We start from the raw sequence: 24,771 nt of genomic DNA, 5'->3' as shown, positions 1-24,771 counted from the left end.
AGGGAGTTCCAAAAGCAGGTTGGTAACATATAAAAGCCTTGTGGCCCAATGACTTTTAACAGTGTAATACCAGTATATTCCTGTTCTTTTGTCTCGATGAACAGTCTCTAGTAAATACAGGTAGGCTCTATATGTAGTACGTACAGTAAATGTAGGTGGGTTTTGACTCAGGAAGGTCTGTACAGTATGTGTTATGCTTGCTACTTTGAAGTGCAATCAAAACTGCACAGGCTGTCAATGTAAAGAACTAAGCACTGGGGTGTTATCAGAGAGATGAGTGTGAGTCAGCACCTGGAAGCAGCATTATGAAAAGGCTAGAGAAAATAAGGATTTATAATACTTTTATAATACTAGGCAAACTTTCCCCTGCCCATTCTTACCACTTTCTACAGAAGCGCCATTGAGAGCACCTTGACCAACTGTATCACTGCTTGGTTTGGGAATTGCAATGCTTCAGACCGCAAGACCCTGCAACAAATTGTGGAAACAGCCAAAAAGATCATTGAAGTCTCCTTCCATTTCTGTCACCTATCACAAACGCTGCTTACACAGGGTTTCCAAGATAGTAGATGACCCCTCCCGTCCCTCTCATGAACTCTTTGCCCTCCTACCATCTGGGAAAAGATAATGCAGTGTATGATCTAGCTCAACCAGACTCTGTAACAGCTTCTTCCCGCAGGCTGTCAGGCTCCTCAACACCCTGGAATCTACTTGCACCCGCTCCAATTCCAGAAAAAGGGTTTAAATCCCCCCAGTGTGTTTTGTATATTGTATTATGTATTTTCCTTGTAATTTGCACTATCTGCACTTTGCACTATGTGTATCCTGTCTACAATGTCTATGTCAGTGTCCTGTCTGTCCAGCCTGCATTTGCACTGCGGACAAGAAGGAACAATATTTCATTCCACTATATTCTTGTACTGTATATGGCTGGAATGACAAATAAATGTGAACTTGAACTTGAGTTTCTTGACTGAACCCACACCTTAAATACACCACAGATGGGACAAGACTGCTCTTATATTAATAAGCTTCCTTTCTGAGACAAATTGATCATGTTTATTCACTTAGTGTAAATAATCTTAAAATATTGTGTTGAATACATTTATGATGACTTGATTGAATAACCTATAGTTGGTTTACTGATACTGTTACTGTTGGTCAGATGTTGAATATTTAAGCACAAAAAAACCCAAAAGCTTTCAGCCAAATGTATTTAAATACATTTGAATTTGGAATTATACAGCAGGGAGAAGAAACTGTATTTTTGTGTTGGTTTGGACCTACTGTATGTATGAATGTAAAGATATATAAGAATGCAAAACAAAACCAGAAACAATTCCAGGACAGCACATAAGTACATGCTGTAGCCAACAAACATTGTTTATGAATAAAGTACTGGTGTTGGCGATTTGTTTCCCTATTAAATGTAATTTTATCCTCTTTAAATGTAATGCTATCTTGTTTAAATGCAATATTATCTCATATAAATGCAATAAGTACAGTAATTATTTTAAATGAAATACTATGTTGTTTTAACATAATTAATTTCTCTGTGGTGCTAATAAGCTTGTGTACATTCTGGTATGGTTAGTAAATTAGTCAGATTCACAAAGTTCACAGATGATACCAAAATAGGAAGTTGCAGAAGCTGCAAAGAAAACTGACCAAGATTTGAACAGTTCCTCACTGTGGAACATGTTTGTAGAAACTGTGTTTAGTTTAGGTGTTTTTAATTTTGGGGGGAAACAATAAAAAAGACAAACAAAATGTTTGATGGACTGTTTTGAAGAAATGTTTAAATTGTCCAAAGCACTAGTAAAACATCTCTACATCACAACAAGATATTACAGCTTTGATATTCTTCCATAGTAGAGCAACCACATACATTTCTGGGCAAAAAAGGAATGTCTCACAATGGCATTCTAAAGGAAACTAAAATACACTTTTTATTTTCTTGAGAGAAGATCGATGTGAAATGATGTATTCAAATTCAATTCATTTCAATTAAACTCTGAAGCTGAATTCAGTTCAGCTTTATTTGTCCTTATACTTACACAGGTGCATAGTATAGTGAAAAGTGTTTCTCATTCGTCTCTCAGGTGCAGTATATACAGAACAGCAGACAAGACAATAGACAATAAATACAATTACAATAACAATGTAGACAGCGAGTATGGTCCAGTATGACAGTACCCATGACTGTTAAAAACTGTGCAAAAGTACACAAACAGAGTAAACAGTGGAAAATAATAGTGTTGTCAAATAGTACAGTTTTATGTTCAAGTTCAGCTTACATTCAGTTGTCGCAGGTATGGTGTATGTAGTGGTGTAGGAGTACATTCATTGTGTGGTACAGGAAAAAGTGAGGAGAGATCATAGTTTGGTGGGTGGGAGTGGAGGGGTCACCAGCTTGACGGCTGTGGGGAAGAAGCTATTTCGGAGTCTTGTTTTGTGCGACTGGACATTCTGGAACCTTCTACCAGATGGTAGGAGGACGAACAAGTTCTACCTGGGGTGAGTGGGTTCAGTCATAATTTTGATGGCTTTTTTCAGACACCTGGTGTTGTAGATTTCCTGGATGGATGGTAAGGCACTGCCGATGATGTGCTTGGGAGTTTTGACCACCCGCTGCAGTGCCTTATGGTCGGATGCGGTACAGTTTCCATACCATACTGTGATGCAGCTGGTCAGTATGCTCTCTACTGTTCATCTGTAGAAGTTGGTGAGGATCTGTGGATGCAAGCGTATTTTCATCAGCCTTCTCAGAATGTACAGCCACTGTTGTGCCTTCTTGATGAGACTGGAGGTGTTGAGTGCCCATGTAAGATCCTCAGTGTGGTGAACACCTAGGATTTTGAAGTTGTACACCACCTCCATCGCAGTCCCTTCGATGTAGATTTGGGAGTGGACTTGTCCTTTTCTCCTGAAGTCAACAATCTGCTCTATCAGGTTTTTGATTCTGCAGCAATCTGCTAGTTGTTTTGTCTTCTCCCTGTAGGCAGTCTCACGTTGTCAGTGATCAAGCCCACAACTGTGGTATCGTTAGCATACTTGATGATAGTGTTTGTGCTGAACTTGGCAGTACAGTCGTGGGTGAACAGGAAGTATAGTAGTGGGCTGCTCACACAGCCTTGAGGGGCATTGGTGTTGCTAAAAAAACAGGAGGATGAGATATTCAGATCCTAAAATCCAAATGAAACAGATAAGCTACATGATTGCAGACTTGCTTACTTGCATCCTTATCTTAAAGTAGAAAACAATACATTTTTTTCTGCATTGGAGCTGTGTTAGGAGATGTGGCTAGTGTGTCTTTACACAGAGCTCAATGGTCAGATTTATTCCTAAATGAAAAAACAAGAGACACTTTTACAAATTTTATACAGTAGGTAAACAGAGTGCCTAATATCATTTGACTGTATCGTATTTTATCCTTGGCTTTCAGTCAGCGAATAATTTTCTACCATGTCTTGCCAAAACAGTTAGGTGTAGAAAACAAGAGCATTTGAAATGAACATGCCTGTTTAAGATAAGTGTAGCTTATATGTACTATAGCAGCATCTGAATTGGTAATACAGTCCAGGACTCACAATGCCAACTGCCTTAGGCAGGAAAAGCTGTTTTCTTTGCTATACATCCAACAGCAGCAGATGAATTCCATTTTAGACAGTGTTAATGTGTAAAGATGGCTACTGACTGATTCGTGTAATATTTAAGATTAAAAATAAATTAGTTAAGGAGAAGATAATGTGTTGCCTAACTTGTCATGTAATACAAACTCCAGTACAGGTTTACAAGCTGTATGAAGTCTAACAGACCAGACCAGGTCAAATTTGAAAATGTAGATTTCTTTGTTAGAAAAAAAATAAATGTAAGACACTTTCAAGATGTGTGAAGTGAGTCAAACAGACAAACCTATTTTTTCTCCAATGTATTGTAGTTTCAAAATTGTTTAAACAGTAAGCAAGAGTGAGCTGGAGTCCAGTTTACTATTGGTCAATTGAATGGTTCCTCTAGTAACACAAAACTCACTGAGTAGTGTGCGGGACTGTGACAAGAGATGAACATAGCAAAATATAGAAAATGGCAAAAAAAAGAACAAAATATCAATCTGTAAAGTACATGAAATGAGATCTTAATTATTTTATAGAGAATATCAAATAAAGAAATAGGCTAATGAGCACTTCATATATATTATAATACAGGTATAATACAGGAGATAAAAATGTATTAATTAGTTTAATGTACTGTATAAGCACAATATAATCTTAATGAACTATGATGTTATTGTGAAGTGCACACTCAGACATATGCACTCATATAGTATATAACTTCTTCTATAACACAACTGCTTTAAACAGTTTGGGGGGATAAAAGCATTGATTTATTCTGATTAAGGACTTCTGATTTCAGTTTAGCATACAAATATTTTTAAATGATGATTTTATTGATCTAAGACTGTTAAGAACAGGATGACACAAAATCCGTCACATCTGAAATCCAAGAAAATTCAAGTTCTAGACACAATTTAAATTGAATTAAAGCACATAAATATGCCTGTTCATTATAAACTTGGTTCATTCAATGGGTGCTTTGTTTCAATATTTTTTGTGTTATTCTGTCTTTTTTTATATTTTGAGGCAAAGTGACTTCAGATGTAAAAGACTGAATGAATCTGTTTCTGGGTTTACTGTAGTTTTACAGCTATGAGGTGGAGAAACTTAATTTCTGAAGAAAGTACAGTATTTGTGTATGTTTTTGCCAATGCCAATTGTACTGTAATAGACCCACCAGTGTTGAGTTTTTATTCATTTATTTTATATCTATAGATATTGTTATCAAATAAGAACAAGTAAAGTGTAAAATACATCATGCTTAAACTGTGCTGAAAGTGGGTATATACAGTAATCTGTTCTTCTACTAAAAACATCACTAATTTATTTATAAAATATAGACAGCATTCATTCAACATATCATAGACGAAGAGCTGTTTTCAGAATTCAGGCTTACTTCTCTGTGCCTCCTCATTTGCTTTGACTTTGCTTTTAATGCTTTAATATCATTATAGAACAATTTTCAGGCCCTGTTTGTGTACTGTATGTAGATTGTTACTTAAAAAATACTTACTAGCTTAAAACCCCTTATGCGTCTTAAAGGGAGATTTAAAGCAAACAGGGGGAACAGCACCATTTGCCAGACTAAGCTGTTTTAGGCACTTGAGGAGGAGGACCCACAGACGTGGCACACTAAATGGTAGTCCTCCTTGGCACCAGCCCTGAGTACAGCATTAATGGGCCCCCTCAGCAATGGGACTTCCCCCTGCACCTACCAGACTGGCACACAATCAGAGCCAAGTTCTGAAGCTGCTGCCTCTGCCATTTTTTTTTGAGGTTCTGCATAATTAAACACCAATTATTCAAGGCATTGTCTATTGTGGGCTACTCATCTGGCATGATTTTCTGCCATTTTTTTTTTCATCCCATCTCACAAAAATGACTTCCTTTTGTGTGCTATTCAAATTGAGGGTCCAGATTAAATCCCCATTAGCAATGTTTTATAAGAAAAGTCCTAAAGAATAATCAAAATGGAAATTAGTTTGGGGGTACTGGGCTATAAATTAAGCAATGGTCTCATCTACACATGGCCCCTTTTTGACAGGCTGTTTTATTAACAACATTAACACTCATTTTAACCCCTTGTTGGCAACAGTAGATTAATTCAAAATGAAATCAACATAAAATGACTACAAAACAATAAAAGAAATGTTCACTGATATTGTGTGTTGTTTGAAACTGACAGACAGTTTTGGCCAGTAGTAGCTTAAGTACATGGGGTACAGAGTTCTTGAGGCACATGCTTCAGATCAGCTTTCTGAGCTGACATGCTTGATGTAAAATCAACACTCAACAATCAAGACCCATAAAAGAAGAATACTAATAGCTTGTCACATCAGACTCCAAACAAACATCATTAATAACCCACTCATCAAACCAGCCATCATATGTGAATGTCACATGAATTCCATTCAAAGTAAATAGAAAAACTCAAACAATTTTAATAAACTACAATACATCAGTCCAGGCTTACATTTTACTTACATTTGGGGAAAAGTCAAACTTAGAAGGGTTTTTAATTAGATATCAAATCAAATATCCTCCGAAACAATACAGAGTTCAGCAGTAGTTGCTGGCAATGAAATGTCTTTTCTGCTAGCTCACAAAAATCACAAAATTCACAAAAACACAAAAATCACAAAATTGAGGTTACAAAAATAAGGTTACATAATAATAGATGTAAAAGAATTTCAATAAAACTCAATATGATTAGAGCTGCTATGTGTTCATGGTGTATGCAATATATACAAGTAGTGCAGTTATGCTGAATACAGTGAAAACTGTGTGTCCATGTAGCCATTACAGGTGATTTGCTAAAGGAGCTGCAGGTTGGCTATTTAGCAGTCTTATTGCCTGGAGGTAGAAGCTGTTCTGTAGTCTGTTGGACTTGGACCGAATGCTTCTGTACCGTTTACCGGACGGTAGGAGAGAAAACAATTTGTGACTGGGATGACTGGGGTCCTTGAGAATGGACCTGACCTTCTTCAGACATCTAGCTGAGTAGATATCCTGGATGTTTGGTATCTCACAGCTGGTAATGAGCTGCGCTGACTTCACCACCCTCTGCAGTACTTTGCGATCCCGTGCGGAGCAGTTCCCATACCAGGCAGTGATGCAACCAGTCAGGATGCTCTCAATAGTGCACCTGTAGAAGTTGGCCTGGATATGTGATGGCATGCCAAATGTCTTTAGCCTACAGAGAAAGAACAGGCGCTGCCGTGCTGTTTTGACCACGGTGTTGGTGTGGTGGGTCCAGGTTAAGTACTCTGAGATGTTAACTCCCAAGAACTTAAAACTGCTGACCCTCTCCACTGCAGTCTCATTGATGTAGATAGGTGTGTGATCTCCTCCCTGGTGTTTCCTATAATCCACAATCATATCCTTAGTCTTACTGATGTTCAGAGAGAGGTTGTTCTCCTGGCACCATGCTGCCAGGGTTTCAACCTCCTCCCTGTATGCAGACTCTTCACCATCTGTGATCAGGCCGAACTTAATGATGGAGTTTGAGTTATGCCTGGTGACACAATCATGGGTACATAAGGAGTAGAGGAGAGGGCTAAGCATACAGGCTTGGGGGGCTCCAGTGTTTAGAGTCAGGGTAGAGGGTATGTTGGTGCCCACCCTCACCACCTGTGGACGTTCCGTCAAGAAGTCCAGGATCCAGTTGGAGAGGGAGGTGTTCAGTCCCAGGTCCTGGAGCTTGATGTCAAGCTTTGAGGGCACTATGGTATTGAATGCTGAGCTGTAATCAATAAACAGCATTCTCACATATGTTCCTTTCTTATCCAGGTGTGAGAAGGTAGTATGGAGGGCGGTGTCAATAGCATCTTCTGTTGACCTGTTCTGGCGATACACAAATTGCAGTGGGTCTAGGGTGTCAGGCAGTGAAGAGGTGATGTATGCTTTGACCAACCGCTCGAAGCACTTCATGATAACTGATGCGAATGCAACAGGGCGGTAGTCATTTAATCAGCTAACTCTGGGTTTCTTAGGAACAGGGACAATGGTGATGTTCTTAATGCAGGAAGGAACTATAGACTGAGCTAGAGAGAGATTGAATATGTCCGAAAAGACATCTGCCAGCTGGTCTGCACATGCCTTCAGAATGTGGCCAGGAATAGCATCAGGGCCAGGAGCCTTGCGTGGATTACATACATCCACTCTGGATATGATCAGTGGGTTTCCGTCTTGGATTTCTGGAATCTTCCTGACTGGATCTGCGTTACTGGCCTCAAACCGAGCATAGAATGAATTTAGCTCATCAGGAAGAGAGGCATACTGTTGTGCGATATAGCTGGGTTGTATTTTGTAGTCTGTAATGGTGCGTATGCCACTCCACATGGTCTGTGTGTTGCAGCCATGATAACATGACTAATTTTACTCTGTAGTTGTATTTAGCTATTTTGATAGCTTTCCTGGGGTCGTTTCTGGATTTTTTGTATCCATTTATCGCCAGAATTGAAAGCAGCTGTCCTAGCTTTCAGTTTGGCGCGTATCTCGCCATTTACCCACGGTTTCTGATTTGGATGTGTGCGAACAGTAATCCTGGGAACCACGTCTTCAATGCATTTACTGATGTAGCCAGTAACATAATCCGTACACAGATTGATATTATTTTCGGCAGTTTAGAAAGATCTACCAGTCAGTAGTAGCAAAACAGTGATTTAGTATAAACTCCGATTCATCCGACCAACGTTGAATGGTTCTTAACGCTGGCCTCTCCTTTTAAGCTTCTGCTTTATGGAATAAACCTATTACTTTGCAGCCTACACGTGCTGATGCAACTACCTACCTGAACTCTTCTTAACTAGATATCTACTGTATGTACTTACTATGATTAGTCCTGATGATATGATGAGTACTAATCATGATGTCCTATGATTAGTACTGTATCTTTAGTGTTCATTTAATTAAAGATTACATTATATTTTTTTATCTTTGAACAATACATTTTAATTAAGTTTGATATGATAAATCCCTAACTTCAGTAACAGTCATTTACTATATTATTAATTTGAATTTTTAAAATACAATATACCAAGTGTCCTAAAGCCCTGTACTTCCACTGTCAAAAGTACAAGGGATTGTGAATTCTTAAGACAATTATACTAATAACAAACCATACACAAGACATGGCTGAAGGCAAACAGAATGTTAGGATATAAACTGTAGTTAAAACTTATGGATGTTTTAATATTCTATTTAAAAATATCTCTAAAAAATATTTCTAAAAAATCAGAATGTTTTTCTTGTGAATTGGCACTTATTCTGTCAACATGTCACCAAAGACTGACATGTTGTTGAACCATTTCTGTGAAACCAATATTGATAAACTAACTCACAGTGCAATGTGCAGGAGACCCCCATGTGGTGTAAGGATTTGATTGTGAGTCAAACAGCAACAATGAACCAGATCCAGTTTTGTAGCAGGCCTTTAGATCAATAAACTGTCTGGCTTCAGCCATGGGCCTCATTGCTCTGACAGTGACCCAGAAAGGTCCTGCTCTTGTGTACTCACACTGGGGAAAAATCTCTATTGTCAGCCCACAGTAAGCACTTACCAACACATGGCTCTCCATAATTAATCAACAGGCATTGGATAGGATGGTGATGATGGGCCTCTATCTGCCCATGTGGCACAGGCAGCTGGGGCCACCACCTGTTAACAAACATTGGAGCACCACTTAATTAGCAGGGTAGCTGCGACTTTCCTGGCTGTCATGTACACAGAGATGGGAAGCAGATGCTGGGCAACAAAGAGAAACAGAGAAAGAAAAATAGAGAGGTGAGTGTTGACAGAGAAGAGAGCCACAGTGAGTCAAACCTGTGTGCAACATGACAAGGGGCAGTTCTCATGCTGATAAACTGACAAAAGACAGTCTGAAGCGTGAACAGGTACTGTAGATCATGTTAGCCCCACTCTGCCTTCAGCTTGGAAACAGCCTCTAGCTTCTCACTCAGAAAGTTCTGTACTCTACAGAGATATTTTTTTTAAACGAAGACCAAATTCAAAAGTACCTGACTGCAGACTTTAATTTCTAATTTCATTTGTGTTGCTTGATGTTGAATTGTTTTTGATACTCGTCTTAAAATATTTTATTGCATTACAAAAAAGTGTAGTTCAATATGATACTCATTACAAGTCTGAATATACAGTATGTGTAAGTGAATTATTTGTCTGTTATATTGTTTTTCAGCAATACAAATCAAAACAGTATAAAAGAGATGGTTTCTTAAGATGAGATATTCTCAGGCTGCCACTGCCCTTATTGCTAGTCTATGTCTGAAACAATTGTCTGTCTCCACCTATTGAGGTTGTCTTTGATATTGAGATTTTTAGAAATCCTTAATATACAGTATTAGTTTGGATGAACCTAAAGGTTGTAGAATTCTGCTCTAATAATTGATTTAACCTACAAATAACAAACTTTATACTGTGTATGGTGTGTCTACTTTTTTCCTTTGTGCTGAAAGGTTGAGAAGAAAAATGTAAAATATATTTAATTTGCTTCTCTGACATGTCTCAGGAGCAATGCCTAATTGTTTCTATATCTTCTAAACAATTAACATTATATATTCAGTCAATATCCTAAGGTTATGAAGCTATAGTGAACCTAGATTTCAAAATACACTGTATGTAGCTGTGATTGTTCCACTACATGCTAAGCTAAGGCTATGTGAAATTTCACTTTGTTGAAGGCTAAAGTACACAACACAGGGAATGGACCACACACGAAAAAAGATTCTGCTGACTGGTAAGGCCATTTTTCTGTGTCCTTGAGAGAAAGACAGACAGACAAACAAACTCCTCCTTTGATGCATTTTCCAGCTGTTTTATGTCATTTTTTGTACTTTGTGTCTCTGTTACATCATAATGGTTCCTGTTTTGTAAAAATTGAAAAGTACATTCTGCAATTCATACATTCTAAAAGTGTCTGTGGTATACCCTCAGTTGTAACCACTTTATGATGTTAAAAGAGAAGGTGATAGGATTTTGCCAGCCAGTGCCTTTGTGACTATAACACCTTTGCAGTTATTAGTCAGAAATGAATGATTTGACAGTTTAATTGCCTGCAGTGCTTGTTATATAACCTCTTGCCTGATTTATAAAGTCTTATTATTTGAAAAATATCACCTTTTAGGTAATTTGTTTTATTTTAAAATTTGTCATGAATGAAATTATCTTTCACCCTTGTGAAATTGTTTTTCAAGAGGAATAACCTTGGTAATAAAATGCAATGCTGAACAATCGACAGTTACATGAGACATGACTTGCAATTTGTTATTGTACATTTAATGTTTGAATTCCTAATAAGTTATTACTTATATGACTAACACTGTTAAGCTTTTCTGATTTATGATTTAATTGGGTAATACTTTTGAAAAGCAAATTGAAGTTGTACCTTTTAATGCAGGTAAGCATTTTACCAGTAGCAATCTGAGTTAAACCCTTTGCTCAAGTTCATAGCAGCAGCACCACCCTCCATGTGATTAGGTCTTATCCCAGGATTGCTAACCTCTGCTGCTGCCAATGTTTTTTATTTTGAACTATTAAAATATTCTGAAAATCGTATAAGGACATATAAAAAAACAACCGAAGGGACTATCCTTTCTTTAATTAGATTATACAGTATTATTAGTTTTATAAAAATGATCATTTGTTTTTAAAAAATAGTGAACTTGTACAGTTTGTGAAAAGTTAATCCAAAATATCAGAGATATTGTTATTTTTTATTTTCACTGCCATTTTTATTTTTTTGGGACTGCAGAGTGTAATCCAATGACACTCCAAGCCATTACTCATAAAATAAGGTCAACCACAAGCTTGTCTGTATTTATCTGTTTCAGTGAAGGTAAATACAGTGATAAATACAGTCCCTTCTGCCATCAGTTAATGTTCTCTGCAAAATATCACCTGCCAGGATCTGTTGTAGAAGTGTAACCTTTCACAGTGAATACCAATCTTTATCTTCCTTGCTCTGCACTGTGATCTATCAACAGATCATTAAATTGCATTTTTATTTTGAAAAAGTATTTGACATCTTACCACTATAATTGTAAACTTTTTAAAGTTACTAGCAATTCCGGCATCAATTAATTTCCTGCACTGCTTTTGAGTAATGATGTTTTCTACTACATATAAAATTGTAAAACAAATGAACCCCTTTATTAGCCAGCCTCCTTTAATCAAAGCTGTTTTCATCCACAATGGAACTGCCAGATTTATCCCATTTCCACATTTACAGTATTGGGCAATATTTAGAAAATCTGATGGTGCCACAGTGTTGTGCAATTATGAGCAACAAGGTTTGTGTGTGCTCTCCAGTATCACCAACTCAACTGAGGGCCCTGGGTATCTATTGTCTTGTGTTTTTTTCCTTATTGTCCCTGATGGATATTTCCAATCTACATATTCCAAGTCAGAACTGTAGCACCTCTGTCAGTGATGCATAGGTCATTTCTCAGCTATGAGACCGCCCTGCCATGCTGAAGGTGTGGCAAAGCCAACTTAGTCCCACCCCCTTCACTCCCGCAAAATCCCAACATCCCTCCCCCTCTCGCCCACCCCCCACCTTCCTTCACAAAGGTAAGTCTGTCTCCTGGGCCTGTGATTGTCAGGCAACAGAGCAATGATGATGGGAGTGATCACAGTCAATTGCTTTGATTAACAATAAATGGGGAATTAGGAAACCTAGCATTCAGCTACTCTGCCTCATCTTTCCCATATGTGGTCCTGTCAAGTGTGCTGCTGCTGGCTGTCACACATGTAGTCAGAGCACTGAGGCATTGCAAGCTCTGACACAGCTTCACAGGCCATTGGGGAAGAGAGACATTATTTTGTTAATAATTGTTCTTACAATTACTGGATTTGAGGATGTGGTCTGTTTCAGTTTGGAGAGGACAGTGCGGGGGTCAAGTTAGCTTGCTTGCACCACTATGTGCCCTGGCATGCTGTGTGGATGTACTGGTCCGTGGACAGGCTATAGCGACTGTCTCAAGTGTCTCCTCTTCAGCAGCTATGGTGTTGTTTCCGACAGACACCGACGGGCCAGATGGGGGCAACGACAGTGGCACACCAGCCCCCACCTCCGATAATGATGACAATTCCCTGGGCTACACAGGTACTCTGGTCACTGTTTTGTCGCATGTCTCATGCCTCCATTTCATTTCTCATTCACCAGTGTGTATTTATCAGTCTATAGCAAAAAACTTTGACAAGAGTCCAGGTTTCATCCCCCCCCTTGTACTCCCTGTTGGTTTCAGAAAGTTAATTACTAAAACTCAAATTAATTCTCAATGCATTATGAATTACATGTTATTTCTCCTGTCATTGTCTAAAAGAATGTTTTAGAGTATCCTAAAGTTTAGAAGCAACTTGTGACATTATGTTCTTCCACTTTGTTGTCCAGGTTTTCTAAGACCTTAGGTGGCATTGAGTGAGGGGTGTGATTCATTATGGCAATTAATTTGGTACAGAGGCTTGTCAGGTTCCTGTAAGGACTGTGCATGAACTGATGTATACCTTGACAGGGTTGCTGTAAAGGCAAATGAAAACTAAACTAATGCTGCAATCCAAAAGCAGCCCTGTTAGATTTTCTAACTATTCATTCAACTGGAAGAGATTCCAGATTTTCTCATATAGCAAATACTTTGAGTCAAAGGATAAAGCAAAAAATTAAGACTATGTACTGTGATTCCAAATAATTTAGAGGTGTCTACCGCAGAACCTCTTAAACAAAATATTTTTAAAAGTCTTGTTAAGCTGCACAAAGCTTAAGCTGCCAGAGTAAATCTGTTGTTTTTGAAGCTTTTTTAAATACATGCATGTCTGTCATTATTTATATGAGAGTCTATGGCTCACTGTTAAATTACATTTATGGTATTGATGATTGCCATCTGTTAATTATTTAATCTGTTAATGCAACTGTTTATCTTAAAATAATATTTTATAGTTCCATTGATTTGTTCCTTCTGTAAAAAATATGAGACAAACAGCAAAAACCTAAGGCTGTTTTATAGCTAAACATGCAAGTAATGAAGGCATCCAGGCACATTATCATAGAGTGTGACGCCTTAGGCTAAAGTAAGGATTTTTTTATAATTGAAGTTCATTCCAGTGTTTTTTGGCAATGTCTGTTTACAAATTTCAATGTAAAGATATAAAGTAACACAAGCAACCCATTTCTCCTGCTTGTAGAAGTGACAGTAGTATACAGTACTTACTATGTTATTCCTTAATAACTACATTAAATAACTATAATTATTAGTTTGATTTTTCTTCCATGTTATATACAATATATGCTTAGTGGAGAAATTCTACTCAGTTTTATAATGTGCCGAGATCTCACCAAAGCAACCTGATGTCATTAATCTAAGGTCTCGATCCTTTTGTATAAGCCCTTTATACAAAAGGATGAATATATTAGGAACAAAATAGTAAGCATCCCAATACATTGTAAAAATGCACTGTAAAAATAAAGAAAATTCTTCTGTATAGCCTACTTTGGAGTATAAAGATTTTAAGACCTTTGCTGTCAAGGAATGTTTTTTACAGCCTTGGGATTTCAATTCACTTTGTTCTTCAGAGTGTTCCTTTAATGTGATTGCTTTTAAACCCCTTTGTCTCAGTTTTGTTTGAGCTATCGTTTTCTTCCCATTACTGTATCATAAAGAACTAGTAAACATGTTCTGCAATCTGAAATCAGTAATAAAAGCAAGTTCATATCTGTGGCATACAGTATCTAATGTTTTATATTTCAGGACACTGCTACCACTCTTAAGTACTGTATATTCAAAACAGTATATCCATTAACACTTTGAAGCTTAAGTCCAGATGCTCCCTATGGAGATTTAAACGTTCTCCATAGGGTTCTGTGTACTTTAACAAAAAGCAACTACACTTTTGTTCTGGAACAGCTGGCAGGTTCTATGTATTGCTGTAAAGTCTTTATACAGTATACTTGTACCTGTCAGACATATTTTGCTATTTACTTAAGAAATACAGTAGAACCAGATAGTGTTACTAGAATAGAAATCGTCTCTGTGATACTGTATCTGTAAATAGTCCTCAGAAAGGGATTCTGCCCTCATCTTTCAACAGATTTAACAAATTTGCTTAATTTTGAAATGTCCTATTCGTTTCTAAATTACAGCTATTGCATATACTGTATTGCATTTTATGCTTTCTAATTGCATATGCGGTATTAGGGCTAGATTACTATTTTAAAGCCCAAGGGAAGATATGAATGTGACAGCTCCAAAATTTTGAGAGCAAAGCCAGTGAATCAGATTTCATTATCATCCCTAAAATATACAAATTCAGTGTTTAACACTGAATTTAAGTTAGATTCACCAATTGCAGTTTCTTTAGCTGAAATCCATCATTTTTTTATTCCTTGAGATCTTAAACTTCATTTAGAGTATTGTGCTCAGTTTTGATCACTGCACCTAAAAAGAAAATTATAGGCTCAAAAAAGGTTCAAAGAAGAGCACAATGAATGATTCATGGTCTCAGTCTTTCAGTTTAAAACAAATCAAATTAAGAACAGACTGCATTTAGTATAAATTGTCAACTCTAGGAAATATTTCACACTCAGTAATAAAACAATGACACAGAGTCACAATCGGAAATTGAAAGAGAATTTTGATATAAAATAGGAAATGCTTTTTAACACCGACTTGTTTGTTCTGAATCAGACTTCTAGCCCAGTTAGTTGAGGCCCAAAGTCTTAAGATATGGCTGAAGGGTATTTTAGATTCATTGAGCTACTAAAATTCCAAATAAGCAAAATGGGATGAATGGCCTCCTCTCATCTGCAACCTTTATTCTACTCTTATTTACTGTATGTTTGTTATCATAGAACATACTGTATTACTAAGAGCATGTTGTATTTAATTTGCAAGTCCCCTGAATGAGCAGACAGCATGGAGCTGAACTCCCTTTGCAAGAAAATTAACTTTGTCATGTACAGAACGCTTCTAGTATATTTAGAGAAGCCAGCTAACTTCACATGTAAGTTCAGCATTTGGTTAAAAACGCACATTCACACACTTTTACAGTGCCTGAGATATGATCCATGTGTGAGGCAATGCTGTCTTTGATCAAGAGCTGATCAGCAGCAAACACTACCACTTTTAGATATAGTCTTTTTCAATATTTAGTTTTCCTGACTTTCTTAAGTAAAGAAGTTCTCCCTATTATAAATACGACTTTCTTTTGATTCTTGATCATAACCTTTTAATGAAACATATGTTTTTTGTTAACCTTAGAAGACTGGCTCCATGGCCAAAGTCATTAAATATTCCTAATAAAATAAGTTTTACTTGTCTTACCAGTCTAATTTTGAAGGTTCTCATCATATGGATTAAACTCATCTCTGAGAACATCTTTAATCCAGCAATTATATGCTGGCTGCACATGGAATTTAAGTAAATAGATATCTTACAGCTAGTGAACTGGAAACAATGCTAATGCTTAATTCATCTCTGTATGGACAAATGAACCAGGATTTAATAATTCAGATCGATGACATTTTGTAAATTTAACCAAGTAAAAAAAAAGATTCATGAAAAAGCTTGTTGTACTTGTTGTAAAGAATTTTTGAATGTCATATCTACGACTAGAAAACCTTGTTTCTGAACAGTACAGAGATTGTCAGAAAGTTTATTTGAGATCTATCAAGCACTCTTTACAGGCATTGTATGGGCAGTAAAACAACAGAATTCCAAATACAAATATACCACTTGTCTAGGTTACTGTCTGAGGATTAAAGGGATCATTAATATTTCATGTTTATCTAAAACTATGCTGTGGGGTCCCAAGAAGTCTTTTGTAAACAGTCCCATCTTCAGGAACATATGTAGTGTATGTCTTGAAGGAAGCTTTCCCACCATCCCACCACCCAAACTGTCACCCTATCTGTCACCCTAATTTAAATTGGAATGAATTACAAGTTCATTTAAAATTTCCTAGACACATTTTGTGTTTCGGTGTGTGCAGAAAATAGTTTATCCAGATTCAATTTTTCTGCTTTTGTTCAGGATTCAGACTTGATCCTAGGAATCTTCTCATGATTACTTAATATTCCAGTTACATGATAGCTGGAGTATTACCTACATACTGTAAATATATTTTCCAAATTATATCAATAATTTCAAAATAAAAACTGTTATTTCACACCAGCTGTCTTTCATTTATTTTTTTTTATTACAGGCTTTAGTGGATATCTTAACATTATCTTCCTGCCATGGACTAGAAAGGTGTGAAATCTGACAAAAGAATGCCCTGAATGAAGGGTAGTTGTAATCCCCAGTACTTAAAAACTACAACTACAGTATCATATTAATTAATAAGCCTTGGCTATCTTTCACAGCAATTGTTTGCCAAAACATTCTATTGCATGACAGCTGTAGGACTTCTCTTGCCAAATTCCCAGTGTCACAGCAGAGCTAATGGGTCTGTGTTGTGTACAGCACAAGGTATGGTCATTTCTACTGTGTACCTGGCCTTACGCCATTCCTTACCTGGGAACAGATGGTGAGGGCCTGATTTGCTGGAACATTAATGAAAAATCTAAAGATATGTCTGAAATAGGATCTGTCTACATCTGTCAGTGATAAAATTGAGGTTGTGCATACCTGTGTAGTTATTGACCTTGGTATTTGGCATTAAATAATTCCATTTGATTCCTGTGTTGCTTTGCTGGCTATGCATGTGAATGGCTTAAAGCTTATTTCAGGGCCATTGTTTTAAGGCTGAGTCTTTCTGATTTCACACTCATGAGAGGCACTTCATTATTGATAGCCCAATTCTATATCACTATTATTGGAATCAGGAGAAAAGGGAGATCTGTATTCAAGATTCTGGAGAACATTTTAGCACAGGATACAGACCATATTTAGACACACCCCTCTCCATTGTTCTGAGTGATGTCTAGCACTCCTCCTGTTTGTTAATGAGTAGTGTATCATCATCAGCATAATCAATATTGATGAAAGAAGTATGGCCAACTGGCATATGTCAGCATATGCCAGTCTTTTTAGATACTTATTTCACAATAAAGTCCATAGCTCTACTAAGGGGGCGGAGCAGTGGCTCTGTGGCTAAGGATCTGTGCCTGTGACTGGAAGGTTGCCGGCTCAAATCCCGCGGCCGGCAGAGGAATCTTACTCCGTTGGGCCCCTGAGCAAGGCCCTCAACCTTAACTACTCCAGGGGCGCCGTACAATGGCAGACCCTGTGCTCTGACCCCAAGCTTCTCTCCCTGTCTGTGTGTCTGTGTCTCTGTGGAGAAAAAAAGCTGGGGTATGCGAAAAGACAAATTCCTAATGCAAGAAATTGTATAGGGCTAATAAAGAAACATTATTATTATTATTATTATGTAATTCAGCAAGAATAGCATCCTGAGTGGTGCAGCATTTTGTGAAGCCAGATTGCTATAGCTGGAATTATTTGTGCCATAGGAGTATGGTTGAGCAAGTCAAATGTGCAAGAAAACCTTGCCTAAAAACGAAGTTCTGACTGGGCAATAGCTGGAGCATTCAAACCTTTTTTATAGAGCAAAATAACAATGCAACTTTCCATTTTGAAGGCATAATGTCAGATTCCTTCATGTCTGTGAAATATCTGTACCTGATCTTACTTGTTAACCCAGTTTAAACAGTGACTATAATGTGCTTTTAAACTATAGGGATATCCAAGATGATGACTTACATCAGGGAAGGGTGCTTTTTTTATTAAATAACTAACTTGTGGCTTTTCCATTGTCTAGACCTCTCCTCCCTCTGCCTTTGTGCCTGAGATTGTGTGTAGTGCTCTCCAATTTCCATCCTCCCTGGTCTGCCCCGTTAACCTCCTGCTCAGACAGTATCTTATTAACTACCTCAGCCAGGATTAAGCCTAACAAAATGTTCAAGTGCTTGAGGCAAGGACAGAGAAAGCAGATTATTCCATTCTATGTTGGCTTTCACCGTGAAGGGAATGTGATGTATTTTATTATAAGAAAGGGTCTTATTTTGCTAAGTGCTCTCAGCATTTCAATATCGCCAGCCTGGACAGTTATGGAGAGATCAGAGACTCCAGGGTAATCATTTTGTTTTCTGCCTGAATTGTAATATCCTTCTCCTTTAGATATGGAGGGAAAAGAAGTGGTTTCCTTTGTGTTTGGTTTTCTTGTCCATATGGTACTATCACGTACAGTAGGTGCATTTTGATGTCCCAATTTGAGGCACTGGCAAATATCCAGTCCAAATATCAGTCCACCCTCCGTTGTTGGGAGCAGTGTTTTCCACTCCCGATATAATTCGTACTTAATTTACTGTATGAGATGTTTTCCTTATTGTTTCCTTATGTTAATTATATTATAATGAAAACAAGTTACATGTTATTATTATTATTATTATTATTATTATTATTATTATTATTATTATTATTAAGACTAAATGCTTCAAAGTTCTGGTATAACAGTGGAGTACTACAAGACTGAGAGGTTTTTGACATTGGTATGGAAACTGTAAGATCATCAGAATTATCTTATAAGAGAACTGAAAAACTGAAAGAGAATTGAATTGTCCTTTCTGCTCAAAAAACGTTTAACATGTTGTAGTTTCATGTCTTGGAAATAGTAATATATTTTATAGTAATAAAATAGTAATAAATTAAAATTTGCACATGAATAAAAAGTGTAATTTAGCATTTTGTAAAATCGGATATTAAGTGTTTCTGTTAAGGCGATAGTCAAACCTCAGAAATAAACCTTCAAATAAAATATATCCACCCACATTAAAGGTGTTACATGCAAGTGACAAATCACTAAATGAAAATATATTTTAATTGGCACATGCTTTACTTTTAAAATCAATTTTTCATTTATTTTCTCCTAATGAACTTTGATGTAATAGTTGAATTATGTTTTTGTGATCCACTACACCTAACTGGCAAACTGTCAGCTTGTATCTAATTAACAAAAAAGGGCTTTGGTGTGACACAGTATAATCACCCAAGTTACAGTAATATTTACACACCTTTCATGTGTAAGGCCCACTTACTACAGTTAATCACAGTTCTTCTATATTTTTTTTAATAATGACAGATCTTTGTTAGTAAGGTGAAAGACCAGTTGAATTTTTGGGTCCCTCAAAATGACTTTAATTTAAATTCATCTCAGGACCAATGGGACTAAGCTATACCTCTGGTGAGTTTATTATAAAGCTATTGGGGGCCATTAGGAGTGCTTTTTCTGCATATGTAAGGACAGGGATTAAACTATGAGCCTAGGGCTAAACACATTCAGATGCTTTTTTTTAAGATTGGCTGTTTTCCCTTAATTATAAACATTTTTTAAAATTCTTATTAAAACTTATTTAAATGTCATTTTTGTCTTCTTTTTCTGTTCTTGTCCTCCAAACAATCTCATACTTAGTTTAAGATTATAAAGCACGGAAGATTCATATGCTGAGCTTGGAAGTGAAAAGGAGAGGAATTTAGAAATCACATATTCTGTCTTGATTTAGATAACAGAAAGAAAATCAGTACTGTTCTATCTCTAATATACAGTATCTTACTGTATTCTGATGCCTGTATTCAGGAAAACCAGGTAACAGGCGCTGAATAAAGCAACAAGTCTTCTGGAGTCAAAGATTTTTCTGGAAAGTTCCTTTAGACATTTCCCATCTTTCAACAATGTGTTTAAAACATTTCTTTTATGTACACTGGACTCTGTTAAAACTGTCTCTTGAAAGTTAAATTACAATTAGAATGTTAGAGAGAAATGCTTAAACTCAATTTGTACACAGCTCCAGTTGAATTTAATTTTCACTCAAGGAATCTTGGTTTAAGATTATGATTTTCCACTCATGAATAATGGGTGTTAATAACATGTTAACCAGCTTCAATATGTCATTTAACCAGTTTCCCGGGATCATTCAATAAATACCTACAGTTCACTTACTGTATACAGTGAACATATGTGCAAAAACATGTGTGTTGTTGGTGATATCCTGGGTGTTACCTTTTAGAGCAATACTGCTTGTGTGACATTTAGAACTATTTATAGAAATGTCCTTTACAATCTCATGTTTCCACTGCTTTAAGCTTTCATCTCTTGTGCATGAGTGAGCAAGATGTGCTTGCTGTAGGTCTGTTTTCCAAGACAAATGCACCAGAAGAGTAGTCTTGAAATTAGGTAGGAATTTTCATGGTGAGTATCTGACTGGAGAAAAATGTTGATGAAGATAATCAGTAGCACTTGGTGCGAAATGGCTGTTCATTATTAATTCTGAGTGGATAGTGAATGTTATGAAAAGCCAGTTTACACATTGTGACTTAAAATGAATTGCCTATAAACTCCATAGGAAATTATACAATACTTCATATGTAGTCCATGACATCCATCGGGATTAAATTATTTCTGCTAATGGATGGACGGATTAATTACTGTAAACTGTTAGAAGATACAATTTTCAACAGGTACTCTAGATATTTTTTTATCCCTTATGTAAATAATGTAATTAAGCATCTACTGTACAGTATATGATGGTCCAGACATTGAACATCTGCTGTTTATATTATTTCTCACTGTAAAAATAAAAGGCCAGATTCAATTTACTAGATTCATTCACACACACAAAGACTTGGATGTAATTTTTGTGACTAGTCTTTGAAGTTATAGTTTGTGATAGTATAAAGAAGCCACTAGTTCTCGAGGAGCACTCATTTGTTAAGAACACTTATTCCCAGCAGCCATATCACTCTGCAACTCACAACTGGCAACCCACTGAAGCTAAGCAGAGGTGAGCCTGGTCAGTACCTGGATGGGAGACCTCCTGGGAAAAACCAAGATTGCTGCTGGAAGAGGTGTTAGTGGGGCCAGCAGGGGGTGCTCACCCTGCAGTCTGTGTGGGTCCTAATGCCCCAGTATTTAGATGTCCTTCAGATGAGATGTAAAACTGAGATCCCGACGCTGTGGACATTAAAAACCCCAGGGTGTTTATCGAGTAGAGTAGGGGTGTAACCCCAGTTTCCTGGCCAAATTTCCCATTGCCCCTTACCAATCATGTCCTCCTAATAATTTCCATCTATGAATTAGCTTCATTACTCTGCTCTCCTCCCCACTGATAGCTGATGTGTGGTGAATGTTCTGGTGCACTATGGCTGCTGTTGCATGATCCAGGTGGATGCTGCACATTGGTGGTGGTGGAGGGGAGTCTCCATTACCTGTAAAGCTAGCACACTTGAGTGGAGTGTCCAGAAAAGTGCTATATAAATATAAGTAATTATTATTATTATTATAGTTTAGTCCACATCGTCAGCTTCACATCCTGCTCCACTGACAGTTAACCCAGTCAAGCAAGTTTGGAGTTTGGCCAAGTTGTGGCCAAAATCCATAGCTTACTCCATAGTGTCTGGCAGTGCTGGCACATGACATGCCTGCCTGCAGCTTGCCAATAGCCCTGTGAAAATATTTTTTGTGAAAGTACATAAGCTATAACTATAGTATTCTCATTCCAGAAAATGTTGCGTTTCTTTTTTCCATCAGTATATATATATCAATGTGATTTTATTTATAATGTAAAGTTGAGACTTAAAGAAGAGGTTAAGTTCATATGAAGTGGTAGTGCTTGGTAAATGATAAACTTTTTTTACAAATTGTGCACATCTTAGACTTGTTGACACAATTCTTCATGTTGTAGTACTCAGCTAACAGTAGGACAGTTGATCAATAGCAACATTTGCTTCCAGCTGATGATGTCACAGCTGACTAAGGCAAACCACTGTTCATTGGCTTTGACTTGAATGTGAATGACTTGAAACATGAATGTTCGGTTTTGTGTTAAAAAATTAAAACATTCAGACTTTATTCATACTAATATTTTAACTGGGTACAGTATGTATGAGCATTTCGACGGACTTCAGTTGAAGTGAATAATAAATTATTTTTTCCCAGCAGAAAATATATTTATCTGGATAATTACTGTATGGAAGCAATGATGCACCACATGTTTTTGAAGACAGAAAAGCTGTACTATACTCCTAATAAAATACTACTAGAGTGCAGTGTGACACTATAGTGCTTGTGTGGGTTCAGAAAGTTGAGGGAGATTTTATGTTCATGACTTTCTTTGATTGCAAAAGGTGGGTGTCAGCTTCACAGCTCCACCTAGTGGCAACAGTAACAGAATGGAAACTGCTAAAAACACCCACTCGGTGTGTTCCATTAATGCAAATTGCATACACTGAAGAAAAGTTGACCCACATAGATGATCAGAAGCATTTTCATTCTTTTTATGCTTTCACTTAGAATCACTGCAAAGTTATATGGTGTGGTTAGTAGTAGATGCCATTAAGCATTTTCTCATTAATCAGAAGTGCCTGAGTGCAAGCCTCACAAATGGTGGACAATGGTGGACAGAAAGAGAGTAACTCTAATCACCTAGTGGGGGGCAGCCATGTTTGTTCCATAGGTGTCCAGTGAGTTCCATATAAATTGACTGGATTGCCCAGAAATGCCCAGTGGTTTTCAGATGGTGGTAATGTTTTAAATATGTTCCTGCCACACTGTCACATTGGAAGATCAGATAATTCCACAGCCCCTCTAGTAGTCCATGAACACAGAGAAAGGCCAGATGGCACCAACTGTTCCTCTGTATCAAGTCAAGTAGTAATCTGATCCTCCATCTTTGTGTGACCCTAATTCAGCTTGCAGCTCCTTTCTTGTTTCATTTGTATCAGCCCGGGCATCCTGTGTTCGATTTCTAGTTTCTCAAAACCTAAATGTTATGATGGCTTCTTGTTCAGTTTGGTTTGCCATGAGAACTTAAACATGTACCCAGAGGATGCTCATGATAGTTTCCACCTAATGATTTACAGTAGAATTACAAAGTCTCTCTCATTGTGAATACTTACTGTACTTCAAGTATTTTTGTCTTGTTCATTTTATGCTCATAGATTACATGCATTTCAAATTGCCATTGTTCCTTGGCTCACAGTGTAACAGTGCGGAGTGGGAGTGGCCTTGGCGAGCACGGGTAACTTGGTGACCCCTGTTGGAGGGGCCTGAGGCACCATTTTGAGGTTAGCAGGAACCAAAAGAAAATAAAACAAATACAAAATACAAAATTGCGCTGTTATGTGAAGCGGCGCTGCGCTATCAGTGCAGAGAGGCGCCCAGACTGGACTTATCCTATCTAATGGGGTCCAGCCTGGAAAAAGAACCCCACTTGGCAGCAGGGACCACACTGGACTATTCCCTATCCTCCAGACTGGGATCAGGTAGGGAGCACAAGGCCAAAACAAAAAACTTGTGAAGAAAAGTAACAGCCTGCCCCGGTGAAACTGTACAGCAGGACAGGGAAAAAAAAAGAAGAAGAAGGTAAACCTCACGATCGAGTATAATCCCCTCCAGGACTGCCGGTGAAGTGTAGCTCCCCTTCAGGGGTTGGGCCCTGCTCTTCCCGTCCGAGGGGTATCCAGTGTAGTTATATACTGTATTGCCTGTGCAGCTGTTCTTCATTAGGCTAAGGTGGTCCAGCTGTAACTTGTCAGGCAATATGTTGCCCTTTGTCCAGGGCTCAGCCTCCACACTGATCACACCCCTCGCATACTACAACAGCAATAACTCCTGTACAGCACACGGAGAATGTGGAAGAGTGGACAGGCATTTCAGACCTACTACAAACTACAAGATCCATCTAAGATAGCCCTGTAATATTGTTTTACTTCTTTAAAAAAAATTATAATCCTCCTTTACGATGTTTCAGCAATGGAGTGATGATCCATTGATAGTATTGCATTCACAAAGCATGCATTGATGTTGAAAATGACACTAGTACCAGCAGAATCAGTTTGGCTGGGATACAAGCTTACTCATAAAAAATCATAATACAAAAAGTAAAGAACTCAATAAATCTGTGTAGCACCTGCGCTGATTTTTGGCATGTGGGAAAGTCAACAAATCATGCTATCCATTTGTTGGCAGCTCATTTGTTGAAAGAAAAATGCTTTTAGCCTGAAGAAGTGTCTTTGTTTTATTAATCCCTTGGCACAATTTCCTCTGACTGTCATCCCTTTTTTCTGTTATGTGCTGGCTCTATACTTTGTAACAAATGGATATCAGATCATGAGATTAGATGAAGAAAATATAGATCTGCAAACTATTTTG

At 37.4% G+C, this 24,771-nt stretch overlaps 1 protein-coding gene across 4 annotated transcripts in view; it reads left to right on the top strand.

Annotated features, from left to right (window-relative positions):
* robo1 (roundabout, axon guidance receptor, homolog 1 (Drosophila)) overlaps positions 1–24,771 on the top strand; it is a 507,989-nt gene that overhangs the window by 214,471 nt on the left and 268,747 nt on the right. For all 4 annotated transcript variants that reach the window (XM_088639703.1, XM_088639701.1, XM_088639702.1 and 1 more), the window contains exon 3: positions 12,653–12,736. In XM_088639703.1, the coding sequence (XP_088495829.1) occupies positions 12,653–12,736 (84 nt within the window). The remainder of the gene's footprint in view (positions 1–12,652; positions 12,737–24,771) is intronic.

The sequence above is a fragment of the Lepisosteus platostomus genome, chromosome 7 (genome assembly GCF_059453375.1).
Source record: "Lepisosteus platostomus isolate fLepPlt1 chromosome 7, fLepPlt1.hap1, whole genome shotgun sequence".
NCBI classification, from domain to species: domain Eukaryota; kingdom Metazoa; phylum Chordata; class Actinopteri; order Semionotiformes; family Lepisosteidae; genus Lepisosteus; species Lepisosteus platostomus.
The sequence above is the reverse complement of the archived record's forward strand: the minus strand, read 5'-3'. Positions and strand labels throughout refer to the sequence as shown.